Source organism: Podarcis vaucheri (genome assembly GCF_965113315.1).
Source record: "Podarcis vaucheri genome assembly, chromosome: 1".
NCBI classification, from domain to species: Eukaryota; Metazoa; Chordata; class Lepidosauria; order Squamata; family Lacertidae; genus Podarcis; species Podarcis vaucheri.
The window spans coordinates 31016996-31042359 of NC_138759.1; the positions used below are offsets into that span (position 1 = coordinate 31016996).

Sequence of the window (25364 nt, forward strand, 5' to 3'; positions counted from 1 at the left end):
ACGTCGCAAAACTCCGCCAATCCATTCTGGCGCGGACAGCCTTGCTTCAAGGACTACGCTTCCCACAATGCAGTGGAAGCCTCTGTAGTTCCCCACCAACCCCGCCCCTCGCTCACGTGGGGCGGAACGGCAAACTCTTTTGCCCATCATGCCTTTCGAGCGCGGACTCTCCTTCCCGTGGTGCATCGGGCGCAGGAAAGGTAGCGGGGCCGGCAGGAGGCGCCTCCTGTCTGGCCGCGAATGCCGCTGGCGGCGAACGACAACGGCCAGGCCGTACCGGCCGGCCTGCGGCAGCGAAAAACCCTCCGACTGGCAAGCGGCCCTGCGCCGACGCCCTCCGCAGCCCGGAGTCCCGGCTGGTTCTGGAGCCCGCTTGGCCTCGTCGTTTTCCTAAGCTTCGCAACCCGCTTCTATCGCCTACGGGAGCCGCCACACATCTGGTGAGGGGCTGTGGGGTGCCATGGTTACGAGGGCGGGGCTTAGATTCGGAAGCGGGGCTTGTGGGAAATGAGTTCCCATGAACCCACTTCATCAGATGCGTTAAATGTTACCTTCCATTGATAGTTACACAAATACGCTTGTTTTTTAAAAACTGCCTTGATATTGTAATTTTACTTTTAAAAAAATTAAGGTGAGGTTTAAATTGTATTAAATACAACATATCTATTTGTGGCCCTTCCTCCAAAAAAACTCAGGGTGCCAAATGTAAGTCCCCTTCACCATTTTTACATTGCAACAACCTTACGAGAGAGCTTAAAGTGGTCCAACGTCCCCAAGTGCAGATCTGCTTAGTGTTTTGTTTCATTATCACACTGAACAACTAGGAGTGGCAAATACTGATGTGAGCCAGAGGCTAACAGTCATCTTTTTACTCTTTCCCCTTTCATAGCTGGGATGAAACACATTTTGGAAAGATGGGAAGCTATTACATTAACCGAACCTTTTTCTTTGATGTCCATCCACCTCTTGGGAAGGTAAATAGCGAACACCAATTCTTGCAAGCTTTTGAGATCTAATAACATTTCCTTGACTGCAGAACATTCTCATCCTGGTTCAGTTACATCATCTTTGTGTCTAAATTATGTCTTTTTATTAGATCAAGTTAGTGCTCTAAAAAGTTATAAACTACTTTATCTACTTCTGCTTGAATAAGGTCAGTCCTCTTCTCTCTCTAGATGCTGATAGGACTTGCCGGTTACCTGAGTGGTTATGATGGCACATTCCCTTTCCAGAAGCCAGGGGACAAATATGAACAACATAACTACATAGGAATGAGAGGGGTAAGACTGTGGGGCTTCTTAAATAACCAGAGGTCATATATGGAGAAGACCTAGAGTTTCCCTCTTCTCTCTCTCTGCTTCCAATAAACATATGTTTATGTTTCAAGAATGGGTTTTGATTCCAGGTAATACTGTAATCTCCATTTCTAAAGCTGTACTACATCTGATGGTTGTACAGTAATCTAACATTTGGTAGGATTCGGAATGAGTAGAGAAGAGGAATAAAAAAGCTATGTGCAATGTTCTTTTAGTTGTCTCATAGTTTATGAAACTAGTAACTTCAGTTAACTGCAGGGAGGAGGGAACCAGTCTTTGTCTGTCTGTCTGTCTGTCTGTCTCTCTCTAGCAGAATTTTCTGTCAGTTATTTTTAGTGCAGGGTTGTGTTTTCCTCATGCCCATGGAGGTATCACTGTCAGCAGTTTTGACTCTCAAAGAATATGACATTTGGTGTTGTGGTTATAGTTGTCAGACCAGGGTTCAAATGGCAACTCAGCCATGAAGCTCACTGGGTGACTTTGGGCCAGTCACTGTCTCTCAGCCTAACCTATATCACAGGGGTTTTTTTTGCGGAGGCGGGATTAAATGAATATGGGGGGAAACCATCTACATCACCTTGAACTTGTTTGAGAAAGGTGGGAGTGTTGCAAATATAGGGAAAAGGGAGATAATGTAGGTTAAGCTGTGGGATGGTTATATTTCATCATCGTATGGGTTAATGGAAGCTTTAGAATTAGTGGTACCTCGGGTTACATACGCTTCAGGTTACAGACCCTGCTAACCGAGAAATATTACCTGGGTTAAGAATTTTGCTTCAGGATGAGAACATAAATCGTGCAGCGGCGGCACAGCGGCAGCAGCAGGAGGCCCCGTTAACTAAAGTGGTGCTTCAGGTGAAGAACAGTTTCAGGTTAAGAACAGACCTCCAGAACGAATCAAGTTCTTAACCCGAGGTACCACTGTATTTGGGCAGAAGTGAGGATGAATGAAGGTAGGGTGGTGGAGGATCAGATTTGGAACTTTTCATCTGTTTTATCTCTAGAGGAATATTTCTATCATGAAATCCTGACTAAACATCAGGAAGAACTTTTGGACAGTAAGAGCTGTTTGACAGTGGAACAGACCCCCTCGAGAGGTTGTGGGCTCTCCTTCACTGGAGGTTTTAAAGCAGAGATTGGATGGTCATTTGTTGTAGGTGTTTTAATTGAGATTCCTGCATTGTAGGGTGTTGGACTAGATGACCGTTGGTCTCTTCCAAAGCTATGTTTCTATGAGGGTGGAGAATACTCAGCAGACTGACTTGAGTATACTTGGCTGATACTGTGTGTTTTTAAGGTTGGGTAGCAGCAGAGCTAAGGACATGCTTTGTCATCACCATGTGAAGAGTGTTTCTCCTCTCTTTATTTAGTTCTGTGCGTTCCTTGGTTCGTGCCTGGTCCCCTTCTCTTACCTCACGGTGCTGGAGTTGTCCAAATCTCTGCCTGCAGCAATGCTTACAGCTGCCATTCTGATTTTTGGTAAGCATCCTCTTCATGTTGCAGGGTTTGTTTCATTAGTTTCTCCTGTTGGAAAACGATGCTTAGCTTCAGAAACTTTAGGTGCTCATGGTCTCCTGTCGCAGAAGACCCTATGTGTCAACATCCTTATTTAGTCACAGACTTGTGGGGAGTACCTGAACAAGCTTCTTGCCTTCAGTTTTCTGTCTTGAGAAAAGGCCTAGTAATAAACACAGAGGATTATTGTGAGATAAATATGATTAGGGTGTAAAATACTTTGAGTGCTTTATACATGCAAAAATGTTTTAAGAGTCTGCATAAAAACAAACAAATGTTTTGAATATACATATGCCCTGGGTACAGTCAAAAGGGTGAAAAGTTTTCTCTCTTTTTGGTCCACATTATTTGGAAAGGAGAGAATGCAGGAACAAAGATGAGCTATAGGAGCATAAGTGGCATAAGAAGGAAATGCATAATAATAACAACAATTAACTGATGACCCCAAGCTATATGCTTTGAAGCCGATATCTCTGATGGTGAATAGTATCTCTGACAGAGAAATAAATATGTAGATGAGGACGAGACACTTTGCAGGTAATGAGTGAAAGCAGCATAGCTGATTTTGTACATTCTGATGTGTTCTTATTGCAATAAGATTAAGCTTGACTAAGCATTGGAAAAAACAACAACTTTTAGATTGTTTTTAGAACAACAGTTGATATGGTTTTGTCTTATTTTTCCAGATACAGGTTTTATTACTCTCTCTCAATACATTCTGCTAGACCCCATTCTGATGTTCTTCCTCATGGGAGCTGTGCTCAGCATGGTCAAGCATAATTCCTGTGCAAACAGGTAAGGTGACAGCAGTTTTTCAAGTATGTGGCCCTTCACACTTGTGTCAGAAGATTTAATGTTTGTTTTGCATTATGTTGTGATTCTTATCCTGCCAACTTGGCTTCAAAGAGTCCTCAGTGTATTCAGTATATCATAAAACAACTCAAAACAGCAATAAAATCCATTATTAAGAAATAAAAGCACATAATATATAATATATATGGCAGACAATTGAACAAAGAAGGTCTCTCCCAAGAAGCATCATTTAATAATACCATAATGTACAGGGATAGTAGTTCAGTGGACTTGGCAGTAGATTCCTGTATTCAGGAGCAGAGCCATACTCAGTATGGTAGCAGTGATTGGCATTAAGGTACAGATGATTGCCCTCCCCTCTAGTGTTGCATTCACAAATAACATGCAAGTACATGTGTGATAGTGATGGCTCCAAAAGGCTAGGGCCCTGTCTGCTGCCTGGTGTGGTTATTCTGAGCCTTCTGGGCTATTGTATTGACTTTCTTAACAGCAGGAGGTTGCCAGGATAGTTTTCTTTCTGTGTGATCAGTTGAATTGCTTTAGATCAGATTTTAGCACTGCCTCATTTTTAGGGAGAGTGCTTCAAGAATAGGTGAGGAACCATTTTCAGCCAGAAGGCAACATGCCCTTCCAAACATGGGGGCAAAAGTGTTTGGAGCAAGGAAGGTAAATGTGTTCTGTTTCTCCATTGGAGATACCTAGGTATAAAGCATATCCTGCCTTAGATTTACTCCAGGGATCTCTATTAAAAAGTTTATTATTCCAACAGGAAGTTTTTCAAATGTGTTTTTCAGACCCTTTTCTGCTTCCTGGTGGTTCTGGCTCTGTTTGACTGGGATAAACCTTGCTGGTGCAATAGGCGTGAAATTTGTTGGCCTTTTTGTAGTACTCCTGGTTGGACTGAACACTGTTTGTGATCTCTGGGAGCTGCTGGGAGACCTCAGTCTCTCACTGGTGAGTGTCTAGAATTTTTACTAGCTTTCAGTGTTTGTGGGGAAATGCATCATGAAAACATTGTACAGTCGTACCTTGGATCTCAAATGCCTTGGCTCCCGAACAAATCGGCTCCCAAACAATTGAAACCCGGAAGTGAGTGTTCAGGTTTTCGAACAATTTTCGGAAGTTGGACATCAGGTGCAGGAGCTTCCTGCAGCCAATTAGAACCCATGCTGTAGTTGCTTCAGTCAGCCAGTGGTTACTGTATTGGAGCCAAGTGATGACCATGACAGAACATATTTAAAAACTGTCTGACAATCTATATAAAGCATCCTTCTGCATTACACATTAAAATATTGCTGTTGTTCATTCAAGGAGACTGTTGTCCCCTGAGTTGTTCTTGTTTTCATTTCGACTTTGCACTGAGTAGCCTAAGGTTAAGCATACACTATAGAGTTCTGCAAATAGTTTTTTATGAGAAAATGCTGCTAGATAGAGGCCTTTGATTTGCTGTATCTAATGTGCTGTAATGGGAAACCTGAAGTTGTTTTGACCTTCAGTACGACGATACAGTTCATAGTCTGCAGATTAGATTTTGGCATACACAATGCATTATTCCTAGTTACCAGTTTAGAGCTGTCCTTATGGGTTTTGCAAGCTCTGCAGGTTGAGCTACTTTTCTGAAGATGAAACTTCAGTCAGTTCATTTTTCACAAAGAGGATTTTTTCCAGACTTAAATAACTTGTCAAGGTAGCAGCTGAATTCTGCAGTGGGCTTAAATTATTTTTAGCCTGCATTTAGAAGTCATCAATTATGACACAGGCTGACCTTGGTGATAAATGCTATTAAATCTGTGTCTCATTAGCAGCAAGGAAATTGGCTTTTTGCCATCCATAATGCTGTTTATTCAAGCCTATCTTAGAGGTGCTATTATTCTTCTGGGGTCAGCTTCTCAGATTGTTTGAAGTTACAAAATCCAATTTATTCCACCTACTATCCTTTCTATATAGGGTAAACTTTCTTTCTGCTATGAGGTTTGCCTCTCCTGGTTTAAATAAGTGTAGTCCAAAGACATAGAGTATCAGCTTCTGAAAAGGTCTCCTTCTAATGTCAGGCCAGTTAATTACATTTGAAATAGGACAAATTCATCTTCCTTAAGTCTCCTGCCTGCAGATGGCTGCAGTGTAATTAGAGTTGTGCCGTTGCCAGCAAAATTCTATGAGTCTTAACAATATGCAAATAAATGTACTAACTCCACAAGAGGAATTGATGGAGTAGCCAATTGGTGCAGTCCTTATAGCTTGCTTGGTTAGGTGTACTCAAGAGATGTGTATAAAGAAACCTGCCTAAATGGTGCTGCAATTGTTCTGAATTCTTTGTTGCAGATCACTCTGGGGAGGCACTTCCTGGCTCGTGTGCTCTGCCTCATTATGCTGCCACTTGCTCTCTATACTGCTATGTTTGCTGTTCATTTTGCAGTGCTAAATAGAAGGTATTTCTCCTCACTTTTCTGTCAGAAAGAAACACACATAGGACAACATTAGCTCAATTCAGGCATTGTGCCAAACCATGCTTAAGGAAGCTTAACTGATAAACCATAATTGACAATTGGCTAGCCAGTGGGTTTGAAGCTTGAGGGTATCGCTAGCTATTTTTCAGACTTTTGGCACAATGTTTGAATTGACAAACATGAAAGCAGACAAGCTCTGGTGCAATGTTTGAATTGAGCCATAATTCTAATGAAGTTGTATTTTTATGCAAGGCAGGCAAGTCATGGTAATAGCTGTTTTAGGAATTCTACATGGTGTTCCAGCTCTGTTTAGTTATGCCTCAATATTTAACCTGATCCATGTGTGCATTAATTTATGCGGAGTCTTGAGTGTAGACCTGTGTCTTCAGACATGGTGGCTTTATCATCACTGACCAGTTAGCATTTGAGTGACCGGATCAGGCATGGTTGTTTCATGATTTTGTTATGGACACTTGCCTACCTCTTATGTTACATTGTCCTTTACTAATAAATAATGGAAAGAAGACTGAAAAGTGATTGTTTTATTTTTTAAAAAAAAAATCTGTCACACTTTTCAACAAGTGGTATTAGCCAAAGTAGTTGAGCCAATGTTGGCTTTGCGATTCACCAGTCAATTTTCTGGGTGATAGGCATGTTGAATTCAGTGGTTTATGCTGTGTATGACTTTGCTGGATATTGGTCTCTGTCAAATACCATTGACCTTCTAAAATGACAATATTCACCAAGCTTCTGACCACAGTATTTACTCCCATTTTACTGCCTAGACCTGTTTGTCATGCTTAAGAGTAAGCCGTTAACCCCACTAGTGAAGAAAAATGACGGGCCAGAAAAGTTCTAATCCTGCAGGTCAGCATGTAAGTTTGAGGTACATGCACAAGTCTGGGGGGTGTTTTAGGAAATACTCAACCAAATATCTCACTTAAATTAGGCTTTCCTCAGGATTGTTTACTTGCATTGTACTTGGGCACAATTGATCACTTAATTGATGTAAATCTGAAGGTAGCTGAAGGTTGCTTGTGTGTCAGCCAAATGACCTAGATTTTTGTAGATATCAAAGGAATTGGGAACATCCTGTGCGCTGACAGGCCAGTGCTGTTATGTTTCCTGCTTACTAAATTATATGCTTAAAACTCTTTCCATTTGTCTCCACGCACGCATAATTTACATACACTTGGTTTTTCCCCAGTGGGCCTGGTGATGGTTTTTTCAGCTCTGGATTTCAGTCTCGGCTGATTGGAAACAACCTTCATAACATGTCTGTTCCAGAGTGTGAGTATCTAGATACTTGAGGGAACCAATGCTCTAATGAACACTCTGTATCCAAGCAAACAAAAAACTCTCCTGTGATTTTAAGAGAACACGGGGTGGATGCTAAAGCAAACGCAAAGTATTTGTCACATTTTTTTTGCTCTTTAGTGTGTTTGGAATGGTGATCTGAACCACCTTGGAATTATTTCTGATCATTTTGATCTTTGTCACTTGTGTGTTCGGAGTGGAAAGTTTAGAACTGAGCACAAGTGTGGCGGAAGCATATAAAATGCATAATGAGAGAGTTGATGGAACCTCAAAAGATGCAAAAAACAAACGAATGGAACAGTAACTTTTAATTATATATTTCTGTATTGGATTAAAATAACTTGTAGTTCCTGGCACCACCTTGGGGAAATCTTGATCTGTTAAACTAAATTGGCAGACGGTGTCTGAAACCAGTGTAAATGTTTGTCATCTTGATTCAGTAGTCACATGATCGCCCAACTGGCATCTTTTCTTTGTAGGGTGAGACTGTTGCCTAACAGCTGTTGTGCTACCTGAATCATTCTATACCCTCTGGTTACATTAAATAAGTGGCACTTGGTTACCAGTACAGTTAACAGAGTTTTGGGGAAATGTGGACCCCTATTGTACCCAAGCAGGAGAGGTGGGAGTTCAGAGAGGCAGTGATAATTGGGGGGAATAAATTGTTGTCACTGCACCTCCTTCACTTCAGCCTATGAGCTAAGGATGTGCTGTCAGAGTGTTTCTTCTGTGGTTATTTGATTCTCTGCTCCCTGCACAACAGGAAGAAAAAGCAAAACATCTAGAAAGAATAAGAAACATGTGATTTAAAATCTGCAGAAATCAACAGGAATATTTGGGGGCAGGTGGAGTGTGTGGGTTTCTGATGTTTTTCCAAGAAAAGTTGGCTGTATCTGCAAAAGCAAATTCTGGAATTATTTCACCTAATTAATGAAGGCACATATCTTTTAAAAATGCTGTTATCTTCTTAAACCTAAAAGATCGGGTGGACTATTCTGAAATAATGTCTTTGAATGCCTCCCTCATTGCCTCAAATTCCACATCTTAAAGTATCTGCTTCTATATCTATGAGAATTTGATTTCCCAATGGATTTTGCAAAGGATGATAAATGATACTGCAAGTTGTTTTTTTTAAAATGCAAGTCAATGTGGACTAGTGAAAGTTGAACTTTTCTTGAAATAGCAGCTGCAGTCACATCAGACCATGATGGCCGCCACGTGATGATTCTGTGGTGGCAGCAGTTTCACAGCACAGTGGAATCTTGGTCATGGTTAATGACTGTATACCCCGCACCCTTGTGGCTGGTTTTTTGCAAGCATTTCCAGTACACAGGTGCCAAAATGTTTTACTTACTCGCAAAATTATACACCGCCCTCTCCCAAAACATCACGGTAGTATATAGCAACATAAACACATTTAAAAGCAATACAAAACAATCATTAAAATGACTGGCTATTTGGGACATTTTAGATAATCCCATAGGCCTGTTGCCATAAGAGAGGCTCCAAGAGGAGGTGTCTGAAAGTAAGAAGAATGGAAGGGGGGGGGGGAAGGATGCCTGTCAAATGTTTGCTGCAAGAGCATTCCACAGCATGGGACCAGTAACACTAAATGCTCAACTCCAAGTGAAGGCTGTTTGCACCTCTGTAACACAGAGGACAACTAACAACACAACTTATTTGTGTTCCATTTGCAATACCGTCATAAGTGAACCACCTTAAACCATTGCTCTCTTCCTTTAGACTTGGCGTATGGCTCTGTGATAACAATGAAAAACCTTCGTATGGCAGGCGGATACCTTCACTCACACTGGCACCTGTATCCTGAGGGTGTGGGAGCACGGCAGCAGCAGGTCAGTGAATTGTTGGAATGTCACATTTTGCTGGTGTTGCCGTAAGCCATTCATGTGACTAAAACACTGGAAAGGTGTGTGTGCACGTTTGCTTTTGAAGTTGGCAGGTGTATAAGCCCTTCCTGTGTTGTTTTCAGACACGGGAGTGCCTTGCAGAAATACTTCTAGATGGCTTAGAAGTCAAAATCTGTGCTGTTTCAGCTGCTTCATGTCCTCTTAGTACAAATAATGGTTGTTTCATGTTCCTCTCTTGCTATGGATTTTTTCCAGCATCTTTGCAGGCTGAAAGTCTCATGTAGTGCTTGAGGAGATCTGTTAGTATTATCGGTAGCTACTAGTCTTGATGGCAGTATCCCTTTGTATACCCCTCACTAGGGAACAACAGCAGGAAAGGGCTATTGGACTTATGCCCTGCTTGTAACCTTCCCAGAGGCACCTGGTTCGCCAGTGTGGTGAACAGGAGGCTGGGTTATGGATTATCTAGGCTTTTCCCCTGTTCCCGCAGGTCTTGTACCACTTGCTTGCAGGACTGGAGTAGTTCACACAATCATTAGAATACAAGTCTTCTCCAAAAGCACTTCCATCATATGGCAGTGATATTGAACCCAAGGAGTCCAGGGTGAATTCTTAGGAAGACTAACACAGGACAGGGGTGAGAATAAGGCAGGGAGCATCGCTCTAGACTTTGGCAGTATAGATTCCTGGTTCCATGCATTTCTTAATTCAAATAGAGTTGACTTCAAATATTATATTGTATCACAGTTGTGTGCACAACACATTGATGTAAAAGCCTATGTCCAGCACAGAAATAACTGGTCACTTGGGGGGTGAAGTGTCACAGGGTGGAAATAACACCCCCAAAGTCAAATATGCATCTTGGGTCATACATGGATTTGGCTTCTTTGGAAAATGCATTTTAAAAATGCATTTAAAAATACAATAAATCATAAAGCAGTAACTATTCTGCTATTCACAACAAACTGCAATTGCTTTGTGTGTGTGTGTGTGTGTGTGTGTGTGTGTGTGTGTACGCGTGCACGCATTGGTTACAAACTTGGGTCATTCAGAAATGCATAGCATTGCCTTTGTAGTGAATACACAAAGACTAGACTGCTTGTATTTTTGAAGAGATGGAATGCAATGACTTCTCTGTGCTTCTAGGTCACTGCATATTTGCATAAGGACTTGAATAACTTGTGGATTATAAAGAAACACAACTTGAAAGCAGGTAACTTGAGAATAAAACGGTGTAATATGTAACTGGTTTTTTCCTTCTTCAAGATAATTGATCTCCCTTTTCCTTAGGAGTTTTAGTTTCTTTTCTAAATCTGAGGGATTACTTTATTGGTTTGTTTGTTTGTTTGTTTGTTTGTTTGTTACATTTATATTCTGCCTCTCCTCCTGTAAGGCATTCCAAGTAGCATGCATCGTTTTCCTTCACTTATTGTATAAACTGGGCTGTGTTTGATACCCCTCTGAGGCAGCATATTCAGTGGTGCATCTCTTCCTTGCTGATGGTGCATGGTCCACTGGGTTCTGGGTAAAGGGGAGTGTGGATGCCATTCTCTGCCCTTTCATGTCTGTGGTCTTGTCTGTGACTATGGAAGTAAGGGCAGCATCTACTTGTTCTCAGGTCCTGTGAACTTGCCTGTCCTGAATGGGTGCCAAAACACAGAACTTCAAGATCTGTCTTCTAGTATTTCTTTGTGAGTCTTCTCAAGACTGCCTTGGAGGGGCACACTTGCCACTTCTGCTTATTTTTATAATTCATTTTTTACATTCATATCCACCTTTCTTCTGAGAAGGTCAAGGTGGCGTACATAGGATATAGAATTGTAGAGTTGGAATGGACCAACCACCTGCAATAAAGGAATATTTTGCCTAACGTGGGACTCGAACCCACGACACTGGGATTAAGAGTCATATACTGTACCGACTGAGCTATCCCAGCAATTCATGCTTTCTCTTCCTCCCCATTTTATCCTCTCAACAACCCTCTGAAGTAGGTTAGGCTGAGATACCATAGCTGGCCAAAGGTCACCCAAGTGAGCTTCATGGCTGAGAAGAAATTTGAACTCTTGTCTTCCAGGTCCCAGTCCAACCACTCCAGTGAACTGTCTTGTGCCATGTCTAGTGGCAGATTAGATCTGATATATAATAAACTCGGTTCCTTATTGTGGGGAGGTCATTATACAAGGTTTTTGCAAGCTTTATAAATAGTGCAGTAGTGCTGGAAGGCAAGTTTTGGTATGCATGCCTCTTGGTGGCATGGGCTAGGAACGGCAACATAGATGAATTGGATAAGCATTTGAGGTTGTGTTTTTGGGCAGTGGCAAAGCTGGCCCATTTCAAAGTATAAAATAAAATGTGGTGCCTCCTGATCTAATCCTGTGGTGCATCTACAGCATAATACTCCCCTGAGAGATGCCCAGATTTATCTCTGCTGCCTGCTGTTTCATCAGTTTAACAGATGGTTTATATACTTTCAAATTGAAATATATTCGTGCAAAATTAAATCGTAGTTACCCCTTTTGTATAAAAGTATAAACACAAGAGACTCAGACCCAAGTTAGTAGTTGTGTAATCTATCTGAATTAAAATCTGGTCAGATCAGAATGAAATATTTCAAAAGGAAATTTGTCTTTAGTGCTGAACATAGCTCCTTGTTCATCTTGCTGGTTGCGGCCACAGTTTGAATGTTCAGGAATTTTAATGTTTTTCTAACACTTGGATTCTGTGGCATCCTGGGAAGAATGCTGTCTTACTGGCGATACATTTTGTTAGAGAAGCTTTTTATCATAATGATAATGTTGGAAAGTCATTGGAAATATTTCAGGGGTTTTTTTTTGTATTTGAACTAGAGATGTTGGAACGATGATATTTTTATGATGCTTTCCAAGTTTGTTTGATATTGGCATTCTTACATCTTTTCCATCAGCCTCAGATCTCATGCTGTGACCTCTTCTGTTTCACCAGATCATTCAAACGCTTCCCTCCCTGTGGAGTTTGTAAGGCATGGAGACGTTATCCGTTTGGAACACAAAGAGTAAGCTGTTTAGGAAATGTGAGGAATGCTAAAGGCCTGAAGTAGCAATTCTGGTTGAGTATGGTAATAGATAGGGACGCGGGTGGCGCTGTGGGCTAAAGCCTCAGCGCCTAGGGCTTGCCGATCGAAAGGTCGGCGGTTCGAATCCCCGCGGCGGGGTGCGCTCCCGCTGCTCGGTCCCAGCGCCTGCCCACCTAGCAGTTCGAAAGCACCCCCGGGGGCAAGTAGATAAATAGGTACCGCTTACCAGCGGGAAGGTAAACGGCGTTCCGTGTGCGGCTCTGGCTCGCCAGAGCAGCGTTGTCACGCTGGCCACGTGACCCGGAAGTGTCTTCGGACAGCGCTGGCCCCCGGCCAATAGATGTGAGATGGGCGCACAAACCCCAGAGTCTGTCAAGACTGGCCCGTTCGGGCAGGGGTACCTTTACCTTTATGGTAATAGATATCTGGTCTGCCAGTAACTACACCATGGTTAGAACAGACCTTGTTGATGACTCTCTCTTCCCCTGATAGTCTTTGAAGTGCCATTAGATGCTCTTTATTTGCGCTAAGAAATTAACTTCACTAGTATTCCTGGAATCTGCTACCGTGAGAGAGAATGTGGACCTCACTGTAAATAGTAATCTTGACATGCAAATTTTGACAGAAACCGGTGGCAACCATTTTGAAAGGGGGTTCTGTTCCCGGCCCCTGTGCGTGTCAGCGGAGCACACATAAGTTGGCCTCACCTCGTTCCGCCCCACCCAACCCCCATTCTTCTCCGCCCCCATCCTGCCCTCTTCTGGGCCCAGAAGGACCCGCGTATCGGCAATCACATGTCATTTGGACATGCCTAAAATGGTCACCGCCTGTATACTTGGCATAACGTCTCTGTAGTGTCACCATATTCAATTGTGTTGAAGATGACAGAAAATGTTTGAACCAAGTTTTCTTTAATTGAAATCAGTTTTCAGCGCTCAAACTGTTCTAGGGATAAAATCAAACAATGTGATTTTATTTTAACTTTAGGACTTCTAGAAACCTGCACAGTCACCCTCATGAAGCCCCCTTGACAAGAAAGCATCTTCAGGTCACTGGGTATGGCATAGTAAGTGAACAAAGAGAAAACTTGATTCTGCCCACCCTGGAATATATTCCCAGAACAAAGGGTTATTTCTCCTTTTGGGGTTTTCTTTCTTTTAAGCTGCTCAAAATCCACAATTCTTTCATAAATAACAGGAAGCTGCAGTGTGAATTTTTAGCTCATATTAAAAACAACAACCCTGTATGAAACACTTGAGATTCTTGGAGAATACTGAGAGTGCCTCACCCTCATATAAACTACAGTGATGTAACATGAAATACAAAAGCCTACCTGTGCCAGCGCTCGACTTCAAGGAGTTAAGGCTCTTTAAACAGCTTGACTGATTTTTATTGTCTTCTGCACTTGTTATGACCTATTGGTGTCTAGGTTGAAGGATGTACAACTATTAACCTTTATGAAAAGATTTTCTTATTTCATTCTTGTGAGGTGAAAAAGTGTATTGTGGTAAACCTTTTCAGCAGTCAACTAACAGTTCTGTGTAACTTTTTAATCCAAATGTGTGGGGGGGGGGAGAGTGGGGGAGCAGCAATGCAGTTTATTTATTGGCCCTAAAAAAGTGGAGGCAAAAAGAGCAGCAAAAACATTGCACACCACAGTAAACCAAACTATGGTCTACTGGGACAGTGCTGGCTCACTCACAGTCACTGTGCTGCTGCTTTTAACACAGTGCAGTATGGCAGCTGACACAAGTTTTGACATAGCATGTTACCCCAGATTGTGGTTAAGGTGTCTCCTCCTTAATTATGATCTGCAACCATAAGACAGGCCTTGGTTAATAAACCAAGATGATCAAAGTGGCTGGAGCAATTCCCCTATGAGGAATGGCTACTTACTGCTGCTGTTTGGATAGGGCAGTGCTGAAGGGCCTCATTAGCCCCTCACAAGTACTGCTACTGCCTTGAAGCTTCAGAAACCCATTCCTCTCTCATTCATAATAGCTCTTCTTTGTCTGTGTGTGTCCCCCCCCCCCCGCTTTCTTGGTATGCATGTTTCCTAGAATGGAACTGGAGACTGCAATGATTTCTGGCGAATTGAGGTTGTGGGAAGAAAGACTGGGAAGCGTATCAAAGTGCTACGTAGTCGGATCAGGCTGATTCACGTGGCTACAGGTTGCCTCTTGGGTTCAACTGGGAAGACGTTGCCAAAATGGTAAATATCCAGGAGTCATTTTTCATGGAATTCTTGAGCCTGAAGGGACCTCCAGAGCAAGACAGCACATATCCTTCTTGATTTCCTCCTTTTTAATATGTGATTCAGTGCATTTGGGGCTGCATTGTAGAAAACAGATGCATTGCTGAAGGCTCTTCCGACGCTTGAGCTTGGGATGATATAAAGTGAGTGACCAGTGTCACGTGCAGCAGGAACGGCAACATTGTCTTTACTCTTTGGCTTTTGTCACTTGAGATATATATTTTCAGGATCCATGCTGTTCTTTTGATGGTAATCTGTTTTAAACTGTTTTTAATAATGTGTTTTGAAATTGCTGTAACCTGTTCTGCGACCTTATAGCAAAGGGCAGGTAAGAATAAGAATTTGGACTTGCTACCCCACCTTTCACTCCCCTTAAGGAGTCTCAAAGCGGCTAACAATCTCCTTTCCCTTCCTCCCCCACAACAAACACTCTGTGAGGTGAGTGAGGCTAAGAGACTTCAGAGAAGTGTGAATAGCCCAAGGTCACCCTGCAGCTGCATGTGAAGGAGCGGGGACATGAACCCAGTTTAACAGATTACGATTCCATTGCCCTTAACCACTATACTATGCTGGCTCAAAACATGCACATTCCTTCCTGCTGCGACTTGGATTTGAACTGAGGTTTCTGTGGCCACAGCACAGAGTACTAACCACTATACGATCACGGCAAGCTATGCAGGAAATAATAACAATCATAGTAGTAATAAGACAAGCCCCATTGCAACCAGCTCACTGTCAATCCAGCATAGTAATGAGTTCTTTTCTAGTCCCAAATATGGTTGTCTGTCATATCCCTGAGTATGAGGAAAACACATCCATAAAATCTTTTCAAAATGTGTTTGAGAGCATTTCCAAGCCATCCAGTGTTCTTTCCCTGATTGTGCTATTCATTATGCCTGCAAAGTATCCCTTTATTTATTTATCTCACATGGCTGCCATCACTTGTTAGGGATTATTATAGCTATTATTATAATCCCACCTTGTGGTCACCAAACTGTCAAAGGATTAGCTACTCTTTTCCCACTTCACTTCAACTCTTACACCCATTTACTTATTTGTTCAAACCTATTTTCCCTTCTGCCACCGTATATATTTAAATGACTGGTTAATAATAAACCTCAGATCACTCACCAGTAGCTGTGGCAAAAGCAGTGCAGGCACCACTTAAAAGCAGAACAACAATATAATATGTGTTTTAGCTTTGATTAACAAATAATAAAAATGAAGGGTTATGCTTAGTTTGAAAGGTTACTATATAATGAACTTAACTTGGCTACTGTTACTTTAAAATAACTGTCCATTCTGCCAGGTTACTATGTTACCAGGTTACACTTTAAAAAGATACCACTGGGAGAACCATTTCCTCCTCTCCTGCCCCATTTAAATGAAGAGCCAGAAACCTTTTCTTTGGCCATCATGCTCTGAACACTCTCAGGCTTCAACCCAGACCCCTGCCAAAGTCTTTAGCAGGACACAGCAACCACATCTACCTCAGGCAGTGCACAGTGCCTGCAGACCCTTGGCTTCTAAGTGCCCTCTTGGGACCTCTCTGGCTCAGTGGGGCAAGGCAGAATGTCCACTGTATTGTTCAGCATAGCCCCATATCTGACTGCCTGTTCCTTTTTGAGCACAGTCTTGTTTCTTTATTAAGAAATAGGACAAAGTAATTGAATATTAGGGCCGAAGCCCAAATGTCGCTTATCTTCTGTCCCTCAATTGTGCTGCCTTGTAGGTGTTTGTTTACTATAAAAGTCCTCACTATTAATTTGGATCCTAAGATAAGTTAATTTAAGGAAGTTCACAGATGGAAGGATTTTTGCCCCATCCTTTTCCCTGTAGCCACCTGCAGCCTCCAAAACACCTTTCCAGAGGTTGGAAGGGGGACCCTCCTGAGCAATGTAGAATCAGGCATGTGATATAGCAGGAGGAGAAGGCAGGAATCTTAAGTGAATTTCCTTAAATGAACTTGCCTTTTATATGCTGTGTGAGAGAAAGCATCAGTTAACTTCTAGCAGTCATTTATTTCTCTTTTATACATAGTATTCCTTAGCCATCCTTCTTGCGAGTTTTAATTGCCATGCAATTGTCTGTACCAAAAGCTTTGTAATAGCAGAAAATTCTCCTCTGAAAACGTTTGGCTTATTTACTTGCCAGTTCACATGTTTTGAACAGTCAATATAATTGCTTTCTAACAAAAAGGATCAATGGACTTTTTTGTTGTGCAAGTTGCTAGGGAAGAGCAGGTGCGGGGAACAAAAAGCTCTTCTGAATGCTTTGGCTGTCCTCTGCCTGCACAATGGTGTAGATGTGTGCTTCGGTCTCTATGTAAGTGGATCTGCTTGTCAAGGCTGAACTCGTAAGGCTGTCAAGCCCGGACATCTTTTAGCTAGAAAGGCAGTTAACCTGAAACCATTGTGATAATTGAGCATTAGAAAATGCACTCTTTCATTCCAGGTCATTCCACTTCAGGAACCAGCAAACTAGCAAGAGAACAATGTACTTAGATAAAACCAATTTTAAAATAGTTTAACAAGACATATAAACACAAGAAACAGGGGAACTGTTGCCTAGTAAAGATTAAATGAGTGTGAGGAGCAGGGAGTGTGGTTTGGTTTCCAGAGTATTCCTCATGTAGCAAGAGCCTGGCTGTTACTGCATATACAGTTTACTATTTCCTCACTTGACAGCAGATTGTTCCTCTTAGTAGGGTCACCATAGATGTGGGCTATCCTAGGTCTGTTTCTCACACTTTACAGATGTAAAATTATTCCCATGCCTTTGAAAGGATGCGTGAGTCTTCCTTTGAAATGGGGGGGGGGGTATGCATTTATGGCACCCTGCCAAATCTGTAAATCACCAAGGTACAGTTTCTAAAGCTTTTCTTTAAAAAGTGTGAGCACATTGCCAATTCTAATCATATAACTTGTTTCTTCTATTTTTTTTAAAAGGCTGTGTCCAGTGCTTGTGTAAACAAGGCCACTGTTTGAGAGCCAGTGTGGTATAGTGGTTAAGAGCGGTAGTCTCATAATCTGGTGAACTGGGTTCGATTCCCCGCTCCTCCACATGCAGCTGCTGGGTGACCTTGGGCCAGTCACACTTCTCTGAAGTCTCTCAGCCCCACTCACCTCACAGAGTGTTTGTTGTGGGGGAGGAAGGGAAAGGAGAATGTTAGCCGCTTTGAGACTCCTTCGGGGAGTGATAAAGCGGGATATCAAATCCAAACTCTTCTTGAACTTAAATGTTTAAGTCAGTGCTTTTTTTCTGGGGGGATGCAGGGGTACACATACCCCTAAACATTTTGTGAATCTAAATTTGGCCTCATTGAGGGGCAGTATTTCAATATGAGTTGGAAAATGAGAGTTCCACTAATTTATTTATTTTTAAGGAAAAAAAGCACTGGTTTAAGTTATGCAACTAGAACATAAATATATGTACGGTATTTATATGTATGTGTATCTATCTTAGAGGATGGTGGTGATGGTTTATTAATTTTATATACTGCTTAATTGCCAAGGTGGCATCTCAATGATTTACAAGTGTAAAACACACCTAATTAAACACACAAACAATTTCATCAAAGCATTAAAATAAACATCCACAATTAAAATATATCAGAAAATAAGCCCATTAAAACAGCACTACAATTAAAACAGTTACAACAGCAATTCAATATGACCTTTGATTCCCTTAGATTGTTTTTTGGTTCAGTGTGCATTCTGAAAGGCCAATGTTTCTGTAAGAAAAGGGTCTCTGACACAAAGAGATGTTATGGAATATGAATGCAACTTGGGATAGACAAGTTCAGAAGTTTTATTGATGACTTACTGATGGTTCTTGTTTCACAGGGGCTGGGAGCAGGTAGAAGTCACCTGCACTCCATATCAGAAGGAGTCTCCTAATTCTCTCTGGAATGTTGAAGATCACATTAATCCCAGGTGTATGTGATTGAATGTACCTTTTTGTCATCAAAATATTAAGATTTCCCCTCCCCTTCCTATTGCTTGTCAATTTTGAAGAGGGAAAGCTCCATAAAGCAATTGAAGCAAAATATTAAGAATTAGAATTCCTGAATAATTTCCCCAATGACTGGATTTAAGCATGTCTTTGTTATACACACAAGGAAGCTTCTTGAGATTCTAGTTTGACATTTTAGTGCACAGCAGGAAAAAGTGGGGGAAAGATGGCTTTTCAAGGTATCGTGTTTCATGGGTTTATTGTCCTTTTTTTAAAAAAAAAACACCAACAACCACCTTCTGACCTTTGCCCGCACCTGGGACCTAATTTAATGCAGAGGGAATGTCTATGTATCATTAATGTATGTACTGAATCAACATGTGAGATCCCACTTTAAACTGTCTTCTTTTCCATAGTGCCCAATATCAGTTTGGATGTTCTGAAACCTTCCTTTCCAGAGATTCTGCTCGAGTCTCACATGGTTATGATCCGAGTAGGTAGACTGGCTTGGGTTCCATTTTGTTTGTAACTTTCTTTCCTTTGTAGAAAAACACTCCTTTTATTTCTGCGTTAACTGTGCCAACTTGGCTACTATCTGGAATAGAAGAAGCATTATGGGGTTCATCAGGTTTATGTTTAATAGTGCAGTTCTCAAGACATCTTGTGTGATCAGTGAGGGTACTTCACAAATCTCTGGCATCCATCAAATATGGGGAAGACTGTGCCAATAAATGAAGGAAGAGACATATTGTGTGTGCTATTGATAGTATGCTGATATAAGTAATAAAGCCACACATTTTTAAAAGGTATGTGCAGCTCTTCTGCATTTTTCATGTGTGCGTGAGAATGCTTATGGATCATAGCTGTCAACTTTTCCCTTTTTTTAAAGGGAAATTCCCGTATTCTGAATAGGATTCCTCACAAGAAAAGGGAAAAGTTGACAGCTATGTTATGGATGAAGGGAAGAGCTGGGCCCCTGGAGTATTGTGTCCAGACAGCTCCTCCCTATTTGAGACCACCAGTTATCATTGTGTCCAAGATTTTTGTCATCCTGATTCTGACTGAGAGTCGGATTATCCTGAGATGTTAAGAAACGTCCTTGTGTAGGCGTCAAATTTATCTGAAGCTGTCAAACGTAACAGCTGAAGAAATAAAAAACTAGTATTAACTCTCTTTCATAGCAATGCTATTAATACGTTCCTCTCGACAAGGAAGCGACATTATTTATATTTGTTGATTTTTCTAAAAAGCAGTTACCAAAAACAGCAACTCAGAACCCTCAAAGCTTCGCACACTGAGATTGTAAGAATAATTCAATTTATCTAAACTAAAGATAGTTTCTTTCCAGAGTGAAAGCAAACCCGGTGGGATCTTGTGGGAGATTTCACAATAAAGGACTGTAGAGATCTTCTCTTCAGGGAGGCTTCTGAACCCTTCCCCTTTGTTTGGATAGTGATCTCATTAAATTCTGTTGTGTGAAAGTTTTTAGGCTGCCTCCACTAGAGGGCAGTGTGAATATATTTGACAAGAAATAGAAGTACATGTGTGCATGCATGAACACAGACTAGCTTTTGAGCAAATGCTTGTTAATGTCATAAGGATTGCCAAAGGTCCATTAGTTCCAGCATTCTGTCTCCAGTGGTGCTCTGCCTTATGTCCCTGCAAAGCTCACACACACAGGGTTATGATAACCATCTATTGTTGTTCCTCCCCTCTGAGACAGAGGCTGCCTAGAGAGAACATACATTTGAAGAAAATACTTTGCATGGGAAAGAGAATTGTTCTTGTAAACATGAGTGTCTGTCTAAGGCTGTGTGCTCCAGCTGCCAGATATACATAATGGTATTTAGCCAGTTTAAATTAAATGGCAAAGGCCCTCAATGTACAATCTGGCTAGAATATAGGTGGTTAACTGTGATAAATAATTAGTATATACCCTTGTTAGACTCCTGCCTTAGCCCTTCCTGTAGATACTGAATAAAATCAAGTTTTGCAACATGTTTAGCTTTCATTATTATGGAGCTATAGACCCAGTCCCTTGCCCTGCCATGTGAACACAGAACCTAATGCTTGTGTTTCTCTGATTTTGCTGCAAAGAACCTCTGATTTGATCCAGCATTGTTATTTCGGGGTTTTGAATGTTTGAGCTATGGAACTTCTGCTGCTTAACCTTAGAACAAGCTATTTCCTCAGACATTTTTCTAATAAGAAGCAGGTCTTTGAGAGACATGGTAGCCTTAGCATAGGTACCTGGGTTTAATCTGTTCCACTACTATCTGGGGAAGCCTAGCATGCCTTTGTGAACGGCATTTAGATATTTCCTCGGGAAATTCGTTCACTTCTAGACTACAGTAACGGGAGAGAATTTCCCAAGGAAAGATCTATATGCCGTTCATCTAGACATGCAAAAAGGCCTATTGACTTTTTGCAAAAAGAGGGGTCTGTAACTTGCACACACATGCAAATCTGGAGGATAAGTATCAGCGGCTACAAGTTTTGATAGCTATCTTGATTCAAAGGCAGTATGTCTCGTATTATCAGTTGATGGAGGAGAGCTATGGCTCTCATGTCCTACTTTGTGAAACAGGACTCTGGAGTATTTATGCACTTTGTCTGATACAGTAAGGGTCTTTTTAGTTTTCATTTTACAAGTAAAAGCTTGTATATCAATATATATTGAGGGAGAATATTTATTGCAGCATAGCTGTTAACTGAATATAGTTGTTGTTTTTCCTTGTAGGGGAACAGTGGCCTCAAACCAAAGGAGAATGAAGTCACATCCAAACCCTGGCACTGGCCTATCAATTACCAAGTATGTGGGCAAAACAAATTCTGAGGCACTGTAACTTGTTTAACTTTATGTTGTATCTCATTGTTTTCAAGGTGACATTGTGAAGAGCTGATCTTCAATTGTATCTGGGAATTTTTCGGAAGGCTTGCTTTAAATGGCTTTTGCAGAAAACCAGTTCTGATTTGCCCTCCCGTGGTTCTTGCTGCTAAGGAACGACATGTTAAATAACCATTGGCTCCCAGACAACAGGGGCTGCTGCTGTGCAACTATCGGAACAGCAAAGACTGAAATAGTTCCTCATATAATTATGAGGTTTGATTATAGAAGCTACACTATTGTTACTCTGTTGATTCCAATTTATTACCCACTCTTTGCAGGTTGCAACAATTAAAACACAGTTTAAAACAGTATTAGTACAACTTTAAAAATCACAAAAAAATCGCATCTCAAATGTCAAAGGCCAGGGTAAAGAGGTGTGTCTTCAGCATAATGAAGTTGTTAGACTCACCTCTATGGAGAGGGAGTTCAGCAGGATAGGGGGGTGACACAGATAATGCCCTTGCCTGGGCCACCTCTCCCCCAAAGCTTTTGAGGGTGGCGGAACTCCCAAAAGGGTCTCCTCTGCCAATCTTAGCACCCAGAAGGATCTGTCGGGAGGTGTCTTTCAGATTTTTTGGGCCTGGGTCATTTAGGGCTTTAAACACTGTTGTGGGTTTTAAATGTAGGGCTTTAAACACTATTTCATTGGAGACATTTCTCTGTCTTGTAATGGAGGATCCCTATGGAAATCTTTGATCTTACAGATTTTTATTGTTGTTGTTTTTTTCCATGCCAAGTTACAACATAAGATAAAAATAAAATAAAACATTAATCAGAAAACTAAAACAAAGGGGATGGGGGAAAGAAAAAAAGAAAAACAAACAAGGAAAAACGACGACTATAACAAAACATAACCAAACATACATACATACATGCATTTTGACTTCCTTCCATCCTTTAGTGACTTCAAATTTTCATTTTTGCTTTTCCGTTGTATTATATGTATATGTACATTTATTCCTTCCGGTTTTATGCCTTTCATAACTATTTTTTCTTTTCCTTATGCCTGCAAACTTCATTCATCACAGATCATTATATTTATTCCTGAACAATGTTTTTTCATATACTCTTTAACACAGTCCCATTCTTTTATTAATTTTTGCTCTGATTGTTTGCATATAGGAATACTTTCTTTTTATTACCAGGAATATCATGGTAATTAAGCCTAGAAGAAATGCTTCTGGCTTTTTAATAAAGGATATTTTAAACTTTTTTTTTTAATTTTCTCATATATATTATTCCAAAATTGTTTGATAAGTCCACACTCCCACCACATATGATACATTGTTCCGGTTTCTTTCTTACACAGATGTTTATTGTTATGGAAAACTCAGGCTTAAGGCAAAATGTAGACTGAAAAAACCTGTGTTGATAACATACTGATGATGGCCATCAATTTCTCCACAGGGCCTTCGTTTTTCTGGAGTCAATGAAACAGACTACAGGGTTTATTTGCTGGGAAATCCGGTAAGGAGAATATACTTTTTGTTCCCCTAGGAGGGATGAGGGAATTTGGCTTCCCTCCCTTCCCTCCAGATAGGTCCTCTCATTCCCCTCCTTGTAGTTTTATGGTGCCTTTTGTGCATCTTTGTCTACTTGCAAGGCTTTCCCTCACAGGTGATCTGGTGGCTGAACCTAATTACTCTTGGATTGTATATCACAATGGCAATATTCGTTTCTGTGGCCATGAAGAGGGGAGTTCGGCTAAAAGCTGAGCATAAAGGTAAAGTAAATTTCCTACTTTCTGGGTCTATAACCTTCTCTTCTGTTTTATAATCACTATGGCTTCCTGCTGCATATCTACTTCCACTATCCATGAGAGGACACTGAGTGCAGTATCAAAGGAATCATGAGAGCAATGGGTGGAGTGCAACAGGAATGGAAGACTTTGGGCTTTCAGATTTCAGCAGCAGCTCCCCTACCTCTGACTTTCCATTTTAGTCCTTGTTGCGATGCTCCCTGTGGTGCCCTCTCAGCTTGGCACCCAGTGCAGACGAACCACCATGCACCCCTAAATCTGCCTCTGGTAACAGCTCACAAAGGTTGATTTGCTGGATTTCGGCCTAGTTTTTAAAGAGACGTTCTGGTCCTTTCTAATTGCAGGAGGCAACTTAAAAGGAGAAAGTCCATGTAGTAAATGCTAGACCACATTCCCTTCAGTAAAAGTTTATTTGTGCGTGTGGAGCAGGGAGATGATTAGTGTTGATCAAGCAAAGAAAATCCGAGAAACCTAAAGTGGAAAAGCTACTGTTACTGCTCTAGGGTTCCCATGACAAGGAAAATAGCCTGAGAGAGCAATTCCTTCTTAGACTTCATATTCTTGGAAATTCTTGGTAATTCCTGATTGGGACTATTCTTTTGGGGTTTTACTGTCTTCCTGACAGCTGAAGGATAGTCATCTACTGGGTCTTTGAGAGTTGTTAGCTGCTGCTTATTTCATTTATTGGCTTCTCTGTTGCACACAGTGATATTGTTAATGTTTCATTGTCTAGCAGTGACAAAAGTAATGAAAGGCCACATTCTGAGGGTTTTAATCAGAACACTCTTTTTAAACTCTGGAGTTTCTTGGCAAGGCGAATGTCATAACACCTTCTTTGTTTCTGCATGGAATTGTGATATCAGATGAGGAAACAGCTCTCTTACCTAGTTCTCTTAATCTCTGCTGGTTTGGAGCTACAGCAATTGCTAACATACATGCTGGAATTAGATCTGGTTATTTACAGTGTAGCTGGGCTGGCTTGTCGGGAACACATTGCACTGGGCATGCAGCAGTAGTAATATTTTCTCCTGGACTCTAAACTGGTGAAGTAAAAACACACAGAATTGTATCCAACCAAGTTATCCCATTCATGCAGGGATTTCCAGCTGAACTCCTCCCTGCTGCCCACCCTGCAATCTGATCTGGGTCCATCCCCCCAACTCTCTGGAGCAGATTTTTGGGAGGTGGGAGGACACAGGGAGAAGGAGGGGAAGTTCTGTTGCACAACCAGAAGTCCTTGTGCAACTGGAACAACTTTTTTGGGTAGAAACCAAACCATTTTATAAACTCCACAAAACTAGATTTCTGCTGGAAGCTTTGTGAACACGTGTTTATACAGGTTAGGATAAAAAGAATTCAAGAAATGTGTTCTGTTCCAGAGCTTTCTCGAGTCCTGCTGCATAGCGGAGGAAGGATTATGCTAGGATGGGTCCTCCACTACTTTCCCTTTTTCATGATGGGCAGAGTGCTCTATTTTCATCATTACTTTCCTGCCATGCTTTTCTCCTGTATGTTGACAGGTAAGTTTCATCAAGTTTCAACAGAATCGAAATGTTGTGACTGATTAAGAGTTTTGAAAGGACACGAATGTAAAAGATCATTGTCACATAGTTGGTTTAGGGTTGATGTTTTGAAAGTTTCTTCAGTGCACTGTATCTTGATCAGCAGCAAGACCAGTTTGGTCTACCCTTTGATCTGGGAGACTTGGGTTCAAAAGTCAGTTCTTATGGGGTAGCCTTGGGCAGTTTACTCTCCAATTCTTGTCAGTTCCGTACCTTTTGATATGGACATAAGAATGACCTACCCAGAGGATTTTTATGACAATCTGTGCAGTAAAGATTACATTCTACTGCCACAAGTGCTGTAGAAATCATCTGTATTTTATAGCATTCTTTGTTTTGCTTCTTATGTTAAAGGTATCAGCAAGTGGGGAAAAAGTAATTTCATCCAGAAATACACGCCTGCTGGCCACTGTCTAGCATAATCATCAATGTTTCTATATTAGCTTGATGATTCTTTTCTGAAAGAAAGGAAAATTAAGTTACGGATACTAGAATCAATATAGGCATGAGAAATTCAAGATGAGTGATTTTTGATCTTATGCTTCTTTCAACAGGGACTAACTTGCATGATTCACTTTGCCTGCTAAAATAAAGAAGATTAGCTTTCTGCCACTGGA

The 25364-nt window shown here is 41.2% G+C and overlaps 1 protein-coding gene across 6 annotated transcripts in view; it reads left to right on the top strand.

Annotated features, from left to right (window-relative positions):
- Positions 1 to 25364, top strand: part of POMT2 (protein O-mannosyltransferase 2) — a 50808-nt gene that overhangs the window by 431 nt on the left and 25013 nt on the right. For 5 of the 6 annotated variants that reach the window (XR_014222013.1, XM_082232817.1, XM_082232820.1 and 2 more), the window contains exons 1-19: positions 207 to 440; positions 890 to 974; positions 1176 to 1280; positions 2687 to 2795; positions 3518 to 3626; positions 4439 to 4598; positions 5967 to 6073; positions 7299 to 7381; positions 9152 to 9261; positions 10423 to 10489; positions 12238 to 12307; positions 13316 to 13394; positions 14389 to 14540; positions 18428 to 18519; positions 18953 to 19029; positions 21277 to 21348; positions 22834 to 22893; positions 23044 to 23149; positions 24565 to 24705. Coding sequence is in view for 5 of the 6 variants with exons in the window: in XM_082232817.1 (XP_082088943.1) it covers positions 241 to 440; positions 890 to 974; positions 1176 to 1280; positions 2687 to 2795; positions 3518 to 3626; positions 4439 to 4598; positions 5967 to 6073; positions 7299 to 7381; positions 9152 to 9261; positions 10423 to 10489; positions 12238 to 12307; positions 13316 to 13394; positions 14389 to 14540; positions 18428 to 18519; positions 18953 to 19029; positions 21277 to 21348; positions 22834 to 22893; positions 23044 to 23149; positions 24565 to 24705 (1984 nt within the window). In the remaining variant the exon portion in view is untranslated. Of the gene's footprint in view, positions 1 to 206; positions 441 to 889; positions 975 to 1175; positions 1281 to 2686; positions 2796 to 3517; positions 3627 to 4438; positions 4599 to 5966; positions 6074 to 7298; positions 7382 to 9151; positions 9262 to 10422; positions 10490 to 12237; positions 12308 to 13315; positions 13395 to 14388; positions 14541 to 18427; positions 18520 to 18952; positions 19030 to 21276; positions 21349 to 22833; positions 22894 to 23043; positions 23150 to 24564; positions 24706 to 25364 lie in introns of those variants that run through there. The other variant, XM_082232821.1, reaches the window with a different exon arrangement.